General features: G+C 61.0%; 1 protein-coding gene and 2 non-coding genes across 3 annotated transcripts in view; all 3 read left to right on the forward strand.

Annotated features, from left to right (window-relative positions):
• Cad87A (cadherin 87A) overlaps positions 1 to 12,877 on the forward strand; it is a gene marked incomplete in the record, with an annotated part of 61,903 nt that overhangs the window by 33,544 nt on the left and 15,482 nt on the right. The window contains 14 exon segments of the mRNA XM_037228095.1: positions 1,153 to 1,304; positions 1,549 to 1,662; positions 2,239 to 2,380; positions 4,839 to 4,978; positions 5,847 to 5,935; positions 6,293 to 6,401; positions 7,411 to 7,570; positions 8,018 to 8,182; positions 8,491 to 8,625; positions 9,039 to 9,158; positions 9,714 to 9,883; positions 10,489 to 10,673; positions 11,253 to 11,385; positions 12,142 to 12,297. Coding sequence (XP_037083990.1) covers positions 1,153 to 1,304; positions 1,549 to 1,662; positions 2,239 to 2,380; positions 4,839 to 4,978; positions 5,847 to 5,935; positions 6,293 to 6,401; positions 7,411 to 7,570; positions 8,018 to 8,182; positions 8,491 to 8,625; positions 9,039 to 9,158; positions 9,714 to 9,883; positions 10,489 to 10,673; positions 11,253 to 11,385; positions 12,142 to 12,297 — 1,970 coding nt within the window.
• Positions 202 to 274, forward strand: TRNAK-CUU (transfer RNA lysine (anticodon CUU)). Its single transcript has one exon. It is a non-coding gene; the product is annotated as a tRNA-Lys (tRNA).
• On the forward strand, positions 3,311 to 3,383 carry TRNAK-CUU (transfer RNA lysine (anticodon CUU)). The gene has a single exon. It is a non-coding gene; the product is annotated as a tRNA-Lys (tRNA).

Here is a 12,877-nt window from a genome sequence, read left to right on the forward strand (position 1 = left end):
TCTCCTACCTCCTCCTCTCCTCCTCTTCTGCTTCTGTGCTTTTGCTCTCTTAGCCAAGGCGAGACCTGAGGTTCGCCTCACTGATCGTGGTCGTCAGAAGACGTGATTTATGTGCTGCATTGGTTGGCAGATGTTTTGTTGTGCTTGTCGGAGACTGCTCACCCCCTGCCTGTTTTCTGGCCATGTCCGGACGGTAGCGACGCCCGGCTAGCTCAGTCGGTAGAGCATGGGACTCTTAATCCCAGGGTCGTGGGTTCGAGCCCCACGTTGGGCGGCGCGTTTTGAACAGCTAATCTCAATGGCACTCTTCCGGCGCACCTCCCGTTCGAGGCGGCCCTGCGCGGGACGTCTCCCACAGCCGCAGCCGTTGTGTTTGATTTGGGGTGGTTTGCGTTAGGTCTCCCTCATCTCTCTCCTTCCTTCCGATGCCTCATGTGCTCTTGCCCCCTTGCCCTTGGTTTTGTCCCCCTTGCCCCCCCCCCCCCCCGTTGTGCTAAGCCCAGCTGTTGTAAGGTTCGACGACGTAGCGTGACGAAAATGTGTGATAAACAGCTCGGCATGCTACATGCCCACATAACTTTTGGGTTGGTTGGTTGTGCTGTTTTATGTGATGAAAGTCACGTTGGGAGAGTTTCACGAAAAGACACATGTTGGAGCAGTCGTTATGTCGTCACATGTGACTAACATTGACTAACAGATGGTATATGATGTCAATAGGTGTGACGTTTCCTGTGACAGAGGGCAGGGACGTGACAGACAGCGGGGGCGTGACGGACGGCAGGGGTGTGACAGACGGCAGGGGCAACCGCCGGAGCTTGTTTTCGCTGTGACGTGCCCCCGCGTCCAGTACAGGCCCCCTGGCGGAGGAGTTCTCGGTGGACTCTGTGGGCGTGGCCTCGCTGTGACGTACCCCTGTGTCCGGTACAGGCTCCCTGGCGGAGGAGTTCTCGGTGGACTCTGTGGGCGTGGCCTCGCTGTGACGTACCCCTGTGCCCGGTACAGGCCCCCTGGCGGAGGAGTTCTCGGTGGACTCTGTGGGCGTGGTCTCGCTGTGACGTACCCCTGTGCCCGGTACAGGCCCCCTGGCGGAGGAGTTCTCGGTGGACTCTGTGGGCGTGGTCTCGCTGTGACGTACCCCTGTGCCCGGTACAGGCCCCCTTGCGGAGGAGTTCACAGTGGACTCCGTGGGCGTAGTTCGGCTGGCGTCGGCTTCGCTAGATCGGGAGGAGCGGTCGCAGATCCTGTTGACTGTGGCGGCCTTCGACATGGGGCCCGACCAGGGCCGACGCAGCGCCTCCACTCTGGTGAGTGAGCCGCGCACACCGAGCCCGCCACGCGGCGGCGGCGTCCTCCGACCGGCTCAGCACACTGGGCACTGGGGACAGTCCCCAGTGTCCCGGCCCGGCCGAGGTGCTGACCCTGACCCACCCTCAGGTGAACATCACTGTGGAGGACATCAACGACCACCCTCCCGTCTTCAGATGGTGGCAGTCTGTATGTTAGCGTGAGCCTGGCCCGGCCGAGGTGCTGACCCAGACCCACCCTCAGGTGAACATCACTGTGGAGGACATCAACGACCACCCTCCCGTCTTCAGCCGAGCCGTCTACTCGGCCAGTATCGTGGAGGACATCCCGCTGTCGCCGCCCAGCCCCATACTGCAGGTGAGGCGGGCAGGCGCCCGCGTCAGCTGCACGGTTCGTCGCGCCGGTCAGGAGACGCCGGGGCTCCCGCGTTTCTGCCGTGTTTCCTGTAGCGTTCGCATCATCGCTGTTTATTTTCATGGTGTTGTGCGCTTGTCACGTGGTATTTTTCACACGCCGGTAACGCTTGTGGCTGCCTTATGTCATGCACCACTGATTGCCGTCGGCCAGGAGCCGTGCATTTACCCGCATCGTCCACACTGTCCTGTACGTCTGACGGCTGTGTGCCTGCCTTGTCCCGGACGTCTGACGGCTGTGTGCCCGTCCTGTCCTGTACGTCGGATGGCTTTGTCTATTCCCTGTCGTTGCGGCTCATGCCCTTGTGCCGGTCCTGTCCCGTACGTCTGACGACCGTGTTGTGCCTGCCCTGTCCTGTACGTCTGACGGCTGTGCTTGTCCTGCTCTGTACGTCTTATGCCTGTATGCCTGCCCTGTCCTGCACGTCTGACGGCTGTGTGCCTGCCCTGTCCTGTACGTCTTACGCCTGTGTGCCTGCCCTGTCCTGTACGTCTGACAGCTGTGTGCCTGCCCGCCCAGGTGCTGGCGTCGGACGCGGACGCTGGTGAGAACGCCGCCGTGCGGTACTCGCTGGGACCGGAGCCGGCCGCCGCCTGGTTCCGGCTCGACCCCGACTCCGGCTTCCTGTACCCGGCCCAGCGGGTCACGGCCGACCAGAGCGGTGCGTGGACTGCCGACCGGCCGGTGGGGCCCGCCCCGGCCCCGGCCCTGGGCGCCAGGGCTGGCCAGCCGGCGGCCGTGTCTGCTCAGTCACGGTCCTCTTGGTGTTAATGTGTTCGGATGCGCTTGGCTTGTGTTCGAACTCGTGAGGACGGCCTTCTCGGCGTCATTTTGCTGGCATGCACGACTTTGTACCTCTGGCGTATTTATTGGCTCCGGCCATTGGTGTATTTATTGTTAAGCAATTACGCTATCATGACGGGCAGGCCGCGTGGCATGGGGCTCAGCATCATGATGCTTCAGCAGCCTTCAGTGCCTCACGTGAGCGGGCCGAATAGTGGGGACTGGTGGCGCTGTCTCGCTCGCTCCGGCCGTGTTCCGCTCCTCTGTGCTGACGTCAGTGTCGTCCCAGCCGCTTTGCTCGCTCCTGCCGTGTTCCACTTCTCTGTGCTGACCTCAGTGTCGTCCCACCCGCTTCGCTCCCTCCGGCTGTGTTCCGCTCCTCTGTGCTGACCACAGTGTCGTCCCAGCCGCTTCGCTCGCTCCGGCCGTGTTGCGCTCCTCTGTGCTGATCTCATTGTCGTCCCAGCCGCTTCGCTCGTTCTGGCCGTGTTTCGCTCGTCTGTGCTGACATCAGTGTCGTCTCAACCGTCTAGGTCGCTCCGGCTGTGTTGCGCTCCTCTGTGCTGACCTCAGCGTCGTCCCAACCGCTTCGCTCGCTCCGGCCGTGTTGCGCTCCTCTGTGCTGACCTCATTGTCGTCCCAGCCGTCTCGCTCGCTCCGGCCGTGTTCCACTCTTCCGTGCGGACCTCAGTTTTCTGTGCAGTATTGAATCGGCATGTTTTTCGTTGGTTGAGCTTGGATGAGCTGTGTAAGCCAAGGGCTGGGCTCGCCCCCGCTTGTTTTCTGCTCATGTCTGGGATTGCGGTATGCCCGGCTAGCTCAGTCGGTAGAGCATGGGACTCTTAATCCCAGGGTCGTGGGTTCGAGCCCCACGTTGGGCGGTGCGTTTTGAGTAGCTAATTTCAATTGGCGCTCTTCCCGCTTGCCTCCTGCTCGAGGTGACATTGCGCGAGACCACCGCCGCAGCCGCGCTGTCCGTTGCTGCGTACGGTTAAACGGCGTGTCCTGCGTTTTGTCTTCCCCCTGCCTGTCTTCCCTTTCTTGATTTTTCGTGTGCTCTTTGACCCCCTGTGAAAAGCCAAGCCTCCGCGCTCTCTCAGCCGCGGCGACGCCGTGGGTTCTTCTCGCTGGTCGTGGCTTGTTGTTCTATCCACGTTTCATGCGAACCCCGAGCCGACACGACCGCTCGGGGTATGTTTGACGGCACATTGACGCCTTCGCTTTTATCGCCCTGTTATCACGGATAGGCACATGCCAGCAGGGATACTCTTGCTGCATGCGTGATCACGTCGTGAACTGCTGCACACGTGATCACGTGAACTGCTGCACGCGTGATCACATCGTGAGCTGCTGCACGCGTGATCACGTGAGCTGTTGCACACGTGATCACGTGAACTGCTGCACGCATGATCACGTTAACTGCTGCACGTGTGATCATGTCGTGAACTGCTGCACACGTGATCCCATTGTGAACTGCTGCACACGCGATCACGTCGTGAACTGCTGCACACATGATCCCATCATTAACTGCTGCACACGTGATCTCGTCGTGAACTGCTGCATACGTGATCTCGTCGTAAACTGCTGCATGCATGATCACGTCGTGAACTCCTGCATGCATGATCATATCGTGAACTGTTGCATGCATGATCACGTCGTGAATTGCTGCACACATGATCCCATCATTAACTGCTGCACACGTGATCACGTCGTGAACTGCTGCACACGTGATCGCACCGTGAACTGCTGCACGCATGATCACATCGCGAACTGCTGCACGCGTGATCACGTGGTGCTGCTCACATCGTGTGCCATGATCGTCACTAGATTTCGTTTTTTTCCGTGCAGCATTGAATCGTCATGTTGTTGTATTTTTTGTTGGTTGAGTTGTGCTAGTCAAAGACTGTGCTCGCCTTCGCTTGTTTTGTATATATATATATATATATATATATATATATATATATATATATATATATATATATATAACTTAATATCTTAATCCCAGGTCAGGACTCTTAATCCCAGGGTCGTGGGCTCGAGCCCCACGTTGGGCGGTGCGTTTTAAGCAGCTCATCTTAATTGGCGCTCGTCCCGCCTGCCTCCCGTGCGAGGGACAACTTGGCGCGGGACGACTTCCGCAGGCCGCACCGTCCGTTGCTTAGCGCCGTCTCCGCCGCCTCACTCGCTCCGGCTGCGTTCCCCCCCCCCCCCCCCCCCCCACCCCCCTGTGCTGACCTCAGCGCCCTCTCTGCCTCGACGCCGTTCCCGCCGCTTCGCTCGCTCCGGCTGCGTCCCGCTCCTCCGCGCTGACCTCAGTGCCGTCTCCGCCGCCGCAGAGGTCGTGTTGACGGTGCTGGCCACGGACGGCAAGTTCAACGACACGGCGACGGTGAAGGTGGGCGTGCAGGCGGCTAACCACGACAAGCCGCGCTTCATCAAGCCGGCCACCGACAACAAGATCTACTACGTGGAGGAGGTGGGTGCGGCCCCTCAGCCGGGCCGGCTCGGCAGGCAGGCGCGCCGCCCGCGGGGGCTGTCTCGCAGCCGGAGCTGGAGCTGGTCCGCTCAGGCCGACCACACAGCTGTGTGTGCGGCTTGGTGAAGCCGTTGTTAGCCTTGTACTTCTTGTACTCCTTAGGAGTCGCGGTGCTGATCGGTTTCGGGGTGTTTCATGTGCGGACAATGTAAAATGAAAAAGGAAGAAACTGTCCAATGATCCTGGACCCCTTCGGACTATGCATGCTATCTGTATGTATGCTTGTGACGCATGCTGGTGTGTCCCTTAGTGACGTTATCCGTGTTGACGCCCGCTTCGGTCGGGTTAGTGCCTTGGAAGAGTGTGCCGGCGCGCGTACTGAAATTGTGACGCGAGGATGTTACTTAAGGGAGCTGATCTTTGGGGAAAAACGGTGTCAGTTTGGGGGTGTGTTTGACGCGGGACTTACGATTCATTAGTTCTTTGGCGCGGTGTGGCATGCTGGCAGTGAGGCTCATCAGCGTTGATACGGACAAGCTGGGCTGGTGTGTGATCCGCTGCTCATGATATGACCTGGCCTTGACCTGTTCTGACCCGGCAACGACCTGGTCTACACGGCCTTGACCTGCTCTGACTTGGCTGTGACCTGGTCTGACCCGGCTATGACCTGGTCTGACCCTGCTGTGACCCGGTCTGACATGGCCGTGACTTGTTCTGACCTAACGGTGACGTGTTCTTACCCGACCTTGACGCGTTCTGACCCGTCCGTGACCTGTTCTGACCTGGTGTGACGTGTTCTGACCCGGCCGTGACCTTTTGTGACCCGGTGTGACCTGTTCTGACCTGGCTGTGACCGTGCCGTCGCCAGAACGTGCAGGAGGCGGGCAGTCTGGTGCTGACGGCTGAGGCGTCGGACCGGGACCAGGGCGACAACGGCCGGCTCTCCTACTACTTCAGGTGGGGCGGATACCCTGACGCCGACCCGCGGCCGGTGACGGTGTGCCAGTCTCGCCAGCCCGGGTGGGAGGGGGGGGGGGGGGGGCGGAGACCGCACGCGAAACGCGGCAGACAGGCGGCGTCGGCCGGCAGGCTGCTGTCGTGCGCTGTCTGGCTCAAACAGTTCTTGGCATCAATGGACATCAGTCATGGATGCCATTGTGGTCGTAATGGCGGGCGCTGTGGCGGCATTAGGCCGTGAAATTCGTCTCGGTTGAGGCATTTGTGTCTGGCTTTAGAGTGTCGCGTTGGGCCACCATGCTGCGGAGCTCAGCGAGTAACGGGAGGTCCTGCGTGACTGACGAGTGTGTGTTGCAGGGTGGGCGAGACGGACGGCTCGGAGACGGACGAGTTCGCCATTGACTCGGAGACGGGCGAGGTCCGCACGCGGGTCCGATTTGACCGCGAGTCCCGCGACAAGTACACGGTGAGCCAATGGCGCCCTGTCGTGGCAGAGAGCGGTACCGCCGTCTCCCTTCCTTCAACCGTTCAAAACCAGCCGCACATTTTTCCCGCAGCCGGACTGTGCTCGCTGGCGCGATTTCTTCTGTTGTACTTTGACCAAGTTCGAAGAATGACCGGCGTAGGTGAAAGTGTGTAGGGGAGGGGTAGGAGTAGCACGGTGATTGGTATTGGTGCCGACGTTCCCAACATGCGAATTCTTCAGCAACGGAGTCGTTTTGGGCGTGAACTGGCTGTTGATGTGTTGGTACTGATGACGTTGGCACAGGGTACTCGAAACGGTCGTGTTTGTGTGTTTGTTCCCGCATGTGTCCGATGTTGTGTGAGCGGTGTCTCAGGCGACTAACACGCCATTGCTTGGTATGTCCCCAACCGATCACCAACTGATGCCGGGCACCTCCCCAACCGATCACCAGCTGGTGCCTGGTATCTCCCCAACCCATCACCAGCTGGTGCCCGGTATCTCCCCAACCGATCACCAGCCGGTGCCTGGTATCTCCCCAACAAATCACCAACTGGTGCCTGGCATGTCCCTCAACCGATCACCAGCTGGTGCCTGGCATCTCCCCAACCGATCGCCGGCTGGTGCCTGGCATCTTCCCCAGCGGATCACCAGGTGGTGCCTGGTGTCTCCCCAACCGATCGCCGGCTGGTGCCGGGCATCTCCCCAACCGATCACCAGGTGGTGGCTGTTATCTCCCCAACCGATCACCAGCTGGTGCCTGGTATCTCCCCAACCGATCACCAGCTGGTGCCTGGCATTTCCCTAACAAATCACCATCTCGTGCCTGGTATCTCCCCAGCCGATCTCCAGCTGGTGCCTGGCATCTCCCCAACCGATCAGCAACTGGTGCCTGGCATCTCCCCAACCGATCACCAGCTGGTGCCTGGTATCTGCTCACCAAGCCGCCAGCTGGTGCCTGGTATTCACTTGGTGTTTTGTCTTCATCCTCCGACGCCCCTTCCGTCCCCAGCTGGTGCTGGTGGCCCGGGACCACGGCTCGCCCATCCCGCACGAGTCGGCGCGCTCCGTGCAGATCCACGTGCTGGACGTGGACGACCACGTGCCACAGTTCCGCGAGCACGTGCACCGCTTCAGCCTGATGGAGAACTCGCGACCGGGCACGGCCGTCGGTGAGTCGGGCCGAACGTGAGCGGCGGCGGCTCTCCGGGGCTGTATTGCCGCTGCCGGCGCTGGCTCCGGCAGACGCCGAACGCCACTGTGTACGCGGACGTAGAAGCGTCGGATCGCTCGATTTGTTGGACGATGTAGCCGGTGTGAAAAGTTGCATTTCGCGTCTGTTGTGCTGTGTTGTCAGCTTTCGACGACTGATGTCAGATGGCGTGCTAGACTTTTTTTGGCTTCGCTCCCCCTCGCGTGGCTCGTGTACTGGTTCGTAATGGTGCCAACTACCGGCATTCGGGGTGTCCGGCAGCCTAGCATTGTTATCGCTGAGATCGGCGCTGTCGTGTGTTCCTCCCCGCCTGCGATCACCGCCGCCGGGTAACCTCGCCGGCGCGGGATTCGCGACGGTCTGCACTGCCGTGTGTGTGACGGCGGAGACGGTGGCGGCGCGGCAGGCTCGGTGCGGGCCGAGGACCCCGACTCGGCCGAGACGGGTCGCACCTTCTACTTCCTGGTGGGCGGCGACGCGGCCGCCTTCTCGGTCAGCCAGCGCGGCGACATCGCCGTCACGCGTTCGCTGGACCGCGAGCAGCGCGACCAGTACGAGATCATCGTGAAAGGTGGGCGCCAGGGCCCGCGCCGGCCGCGCGGGGTGCCGACAGCGTCAGGTGTCGAGCGCGCGGTGGAGTTGCGCCTGGTGCAGGAGCGTGAGTGTCGTGTTTGGTTCATGGGTCGTCACTTGGTTAGCTTGTGATACGCGGGCCTGCGTGATGTTTATGTTACGCGGTGCTCAGTTGCTTTCCATACTGTTCCATGCTGATACTGTATGCGGTCTTAAGGCCCGTATGCTAGTTTTCATTGGACTGTGGTTTTTATAACAGTTGGCCAGTTGCAGTGTGTCAGCCAGCATGTTTCTCCCCACCCTCAGCCACGAGCAACGCCTCATTTTACGCGGAGAACGTGACGGCGGACGACCTTGACCCGACCTTGACCGTGGTCAAGATCACCGTGCTCGACCTCAACGACTCGCCGCCAGCCTTCGAGGCCAAGGAGTACTTTGCTGGTGAGAGCTGCCTTTGTGCTGAAGCTTCTTGAATCTGGTGGTTTTGCGGAAATGCTGCGAATTGGACTACAGTTATAGAAAGATGGGTAAAATAATGTACGCGACGCTCATGCTGTCTTCTCGCAGCAGGATATTTCGTAGCATTTCGCACATGACCGTCTCATCATGCGTGCATGCCTGCATGCATCATGGATAGAAGAATGGACGCGACGCTCGTCCTGTCTTCTTGCAGCAGGATATTTCGCAGCACTTTGCACCTGACCGTCTCATCATGCGTGATACATTGCGTGGTGCATCGATGCGCGCGTCAGCTCTGTGGCTACATACGGGCAGCTGGCGGGGCCACTGTGTGGGCGGCAGCTCCGCGACGACGCGTACGCCTCAGCTGTGTGACGGTCCGCCGGCGACGGCAGGTGTGTCCGAGCTGGCCCAGTTCCGTGACCCGGTGACGACGGTGGCTGCGTTCGACCCGGACCAGGGCCAGAACGGGGAGCTGGTCTACACCATCAGGTCCACCCAGCTCTACAAGCCGGGTCAGTGGCGCCGCCGGACGCGCGCTCAGCTGACAGCAGGGCGGCAGTTGTCTTCAGTTTCGGTGCCCCAGAGCCTGGCAAGCACAGCTCATGCTGGGCTAAAGAACCGTTTCAAAAACTCGCTCTCGCAGCAGCTGAAAAGAACTGTCTAGAAAAAGACAGTGTGTCGCTTCCCCGTCCGTGTTGTATGCGACGGTGTTCGGTATCTCACCTAACAGCGTGCTGGTCACACAGGCTCGGCGATGGTCAGCGGCGCCATCGTGCCCTCTCCGTTCAGTATTTCATCTGACAGCGCGCCCTTCACGCAGGCTCGGCGGTGGCCAGCGGCGCCATCGTGCCCTCTCCGTTCAGTATCTCATCTGACAGCGTGCCCTTCACACAGGCTCGGCGGTGGCCAGCGGCGCCATCGTGCCCTCTCCGTTCCGGCGCCATCGTGCCCTCTCTGTTCACTATCTCATCTGACAGCGCGCCCTTCACACAGGCTCGGCGATGGTCAGCGGCGCCATCGTGCCCTCTCCGTTCAGTATTTCATCTGACAGCGCGCCCTTCACACAGGCTCGGCGGTGGCCAGCGGCGCCATCGTGCCCTCTCCGTTCAGTATCGACTCGGGCGGCCGGCTGACCTGCGCCACCCTGATGGGCGAGTACAAACACCACCGGTTCCTGGTGCAGCTGGCCGCGCGGGAGCGCTACGCCCCGCGTCGTGAGGCCCTCGCTCGCGTTCACGTGAGTCACCGCCGCGGGGGGCGGCGTCACCGACGGTGTGGTGAGGGCCTTTGTTACGGTCCACGTGAGTCACCGCCGCGGGGGGCGGCGTCACCGACGGTGTGGTGAAGGCCTCTGTTACAGTTCACGCGAGTCACCGCCGTGGGAGATGGCGTCGTCGTCCGCCCGAGAGACGGTGTGGTAAGGGCCTTTGTTACGGTCCACGTTAGTCGAAGGGTTTTCCGCTTCATCAGGGTGTCGTTGCTGGAAGTGGTGTCTCTCCGTTGGAGGCTGCCAGCCGGCCCTCGGTCGGTTCGGGCAGCGGTTGATCGTTTGCTGATGGCGGCCGGCGTGCGTCGTTCGAGTCAGCGTGGTAACGATGTTCCCCTGGTCTGTCTCGAGGTCTTCGGCGGGCGCCACTGTTCTGTGAGACTTGTTCCCGGAGTGTTGCGCACCAGTCGTCGAAGGCGACGTTGCTGATGTGCGATATTCGGGACAAGTCAAATGTGCATTCTGTTGTGATCATACGTCCCTGAGCAGTAGAGTTCCACACTCCTGGCACTGTGCCTGCCGGAGCGGCCGGGGCTGCTCGACGTCGTCCAGTGCTGTAACGCTCCCCCTGCCGCCGCGGCCAGGTATGGGTGTACGACGCCTCGCAGCTGGTGCACGTGACGCTCGGCGTGCCGCCCGACGCCATCGTTCGCCAGCCGGACCGCATCGTCAAGGCCTTCAGCAACGCCACCGGCGGCCGCGTCGTCATCGATGACGTCAGATACCACGTGACCGAGGAGAACGTGGTCAAGCGGACGTGGTGGGTGCCCGCCTCTGGCCGTGGAGCGTGCGCTCGGTGGGACGCCTGCGTTATTGGCCGCCAGGGGGCCTTGTTTCCACCCCTCTCACGGGGCTGCTGAGGTGTAGACAGTGCCCAGGCCTGCAGCAGCCGCAGTCGTGTGTTATTTGGCGTCGGGAGCTGTTTTGGAAAGGTAAAGAACACTGGTTTGCAAAGTCGGCTGCCATTTAAAATGCGCTGGATGATGCTTGTGCTAGACGGTTCCGCCTTGTTTGTTGCACCGATGGTTGAATTGATGGCATGATCTGAACACACGTCACACGAACGTATCATGAACACAGCGATATTAACATGTGTGGAATGGCAGCTTTTCGCTGGGTCACATTGCAATGCATTCAATACCAAAATATTCACCTTTGCAAACCTGTATTCAATGTATTTGTTTGGCATACTACTCCCATCTCCAAAAGTAGCAATGTTGTCAGCGCCCATCAGGTGCCGTGGCGCCCATCGTCGCGTGTTCTGTCAGCATGCGCCGCTGCCGCCGCCCCGTCGCTTTCTGGCCGCCAGCGGCTGACGCGTCGGTGCGGCCGCCGCCAGGTCGGACATGTACATGCACGTGGCGGATGCCGAGCAGCAGATAGTGCCGACGGCCGACGTGCTGCGGGCGTTCGACCAGCACTATGACTACCTGCAGCGGCAGCACGCCCAGCTACGTCTGCAGAAGGTCCAGGTCAGCAGTGGACTGGGGTCGGGGGGAGGGGGTGCTGTCAGTCGTCAGGGGGTCGGATGGGGTGTCAGGGGTCTGCCATGCGCCGGGAGAGGGGTTGCACATCCGTCAGAGGACCAGGACGGGGGTGCCACGGGGTGTCTGCTGTGGGATTGGAAGAGGCACGGTCCATCATAGGACCAACGGGGTGTCACGGCGGGGGTTCTGCTGTGGGATGAGAAGCGGCACAGGTCCACAGATGGACCAGACGTGGGTCCACGGGGGTCTGCGGGGGATGGGAGAGGCACCGGTCCGTCAGAGGACCATAACTGGGTGTCACGGTGGGTCTGCTGGGTGATGGGGAAGGGGCAAAGGTCCGTCGAGACCAGACACAGTCAGGGGCGGTCCCCCGTGGACCGCGACCAGCGTGACCGTGTGGACTGCGTGGACGTGACCAGCGTTGCGAGTGTGGTGTGGCGCCAGAGTGGCAAACTGCCTGTTGGATCGGCGGGGTGTGGAAGGGACAGGTTCGCTCGAGATTTGCCTGGATTCATACCGCTCACTTGTCACTTATCGGAGCTTTGATTAGCGTTCAACGTTTAGTCACGAGCTATATTTGCTGTCGGGTTTTCTGTGTCCGGGAAATGATACGATCAACGATCTCTTTCAGTGGCTTGATGGGTCCTCAAAGTTGGCTCGGGCCCCAAGTATGGAGCCGCCTTGTGCACTTGTGGTGCGGTTCAGGTTGTGTAGTGACGTCATGTGGTGTTGGTGCGGCAGGCGGCGGACGCGCGTCCGGTGGTGCAAGAGACGAGTCAGACGCTGGTGACGCTGGTGGCGCTGCTGCTGGTGCTGGTGATCGGCCTGGTGACCATGTGCGCCGTTTGCTGCTGCCTCAAGAACGTGCCGGCCACCATACCGGTGGACATGGAGCAGGTCTGCGGCCCGGGGCCCGCTCAATGGGCACGTTGTCGCCCGCCGCTGCACCCCCCCCCCCCTCCTTCGCACCCCCGCTCCCTGGCCACTGTCGCTCGCCGCTGCACACCGTCCCCATCCCTCGCTCACTGGCCACTGTTTCCCGCCGCTGCATCCCTCCCCTCCCCCGCTCCCTGGCCACTGTCGCTCGCCGCTGCACACCGTCCCCATCCCTCGCTCACTGGCCACTGTTTCCCGCCGCTGCATCCCTCCCCCTCCCCTGCTCACTGGCCTCCGTCGCCCGCCGCTGCACACCGCCACCTCCCCTCCCCCGCCCCCCACCGGTGCAGACTGGCAACTGCTTGGATGCATTGGATCCAACCTGTGCTCCACATGTTTTATTATTGAACAAGTCGGCGCAATGAAGTAGCTGTCGATGTAAGTGGATGAAAGTGGTCTCTACACCAGTCGTGGTTGTGTCGAAGGATTGTCGTTGTGTTTGTCGTGTGTGTCAGTCGTGTTTGTATGCGAGCGTTGTCGTGGGTGCGACTGAAGCGTGCGAGAAGCGAGGGTTGTCAGGACGCTGTGCCATAGCGCTCGA

The sequence above is a fragment of the Pollicipes pollicipes genome, unplaced genomic scaffold (genome assembly GCF_011947565.3).
Source record: "Pollicipes pollicipes isolate AB1234 unplaced genomic scaffold, Ppol_2.1 Scaffold_6052;HRSCAF=7182_pilon_pilon_pilon, whole genome shotgun sequence".
Lineage (NCBI taxonomy): Eukaryota > Metazoa > Arthropoda > Thecostraca > Pollicipedomorpha > Pollicipedidae > Pollicipes > Pollicipes pollicipes.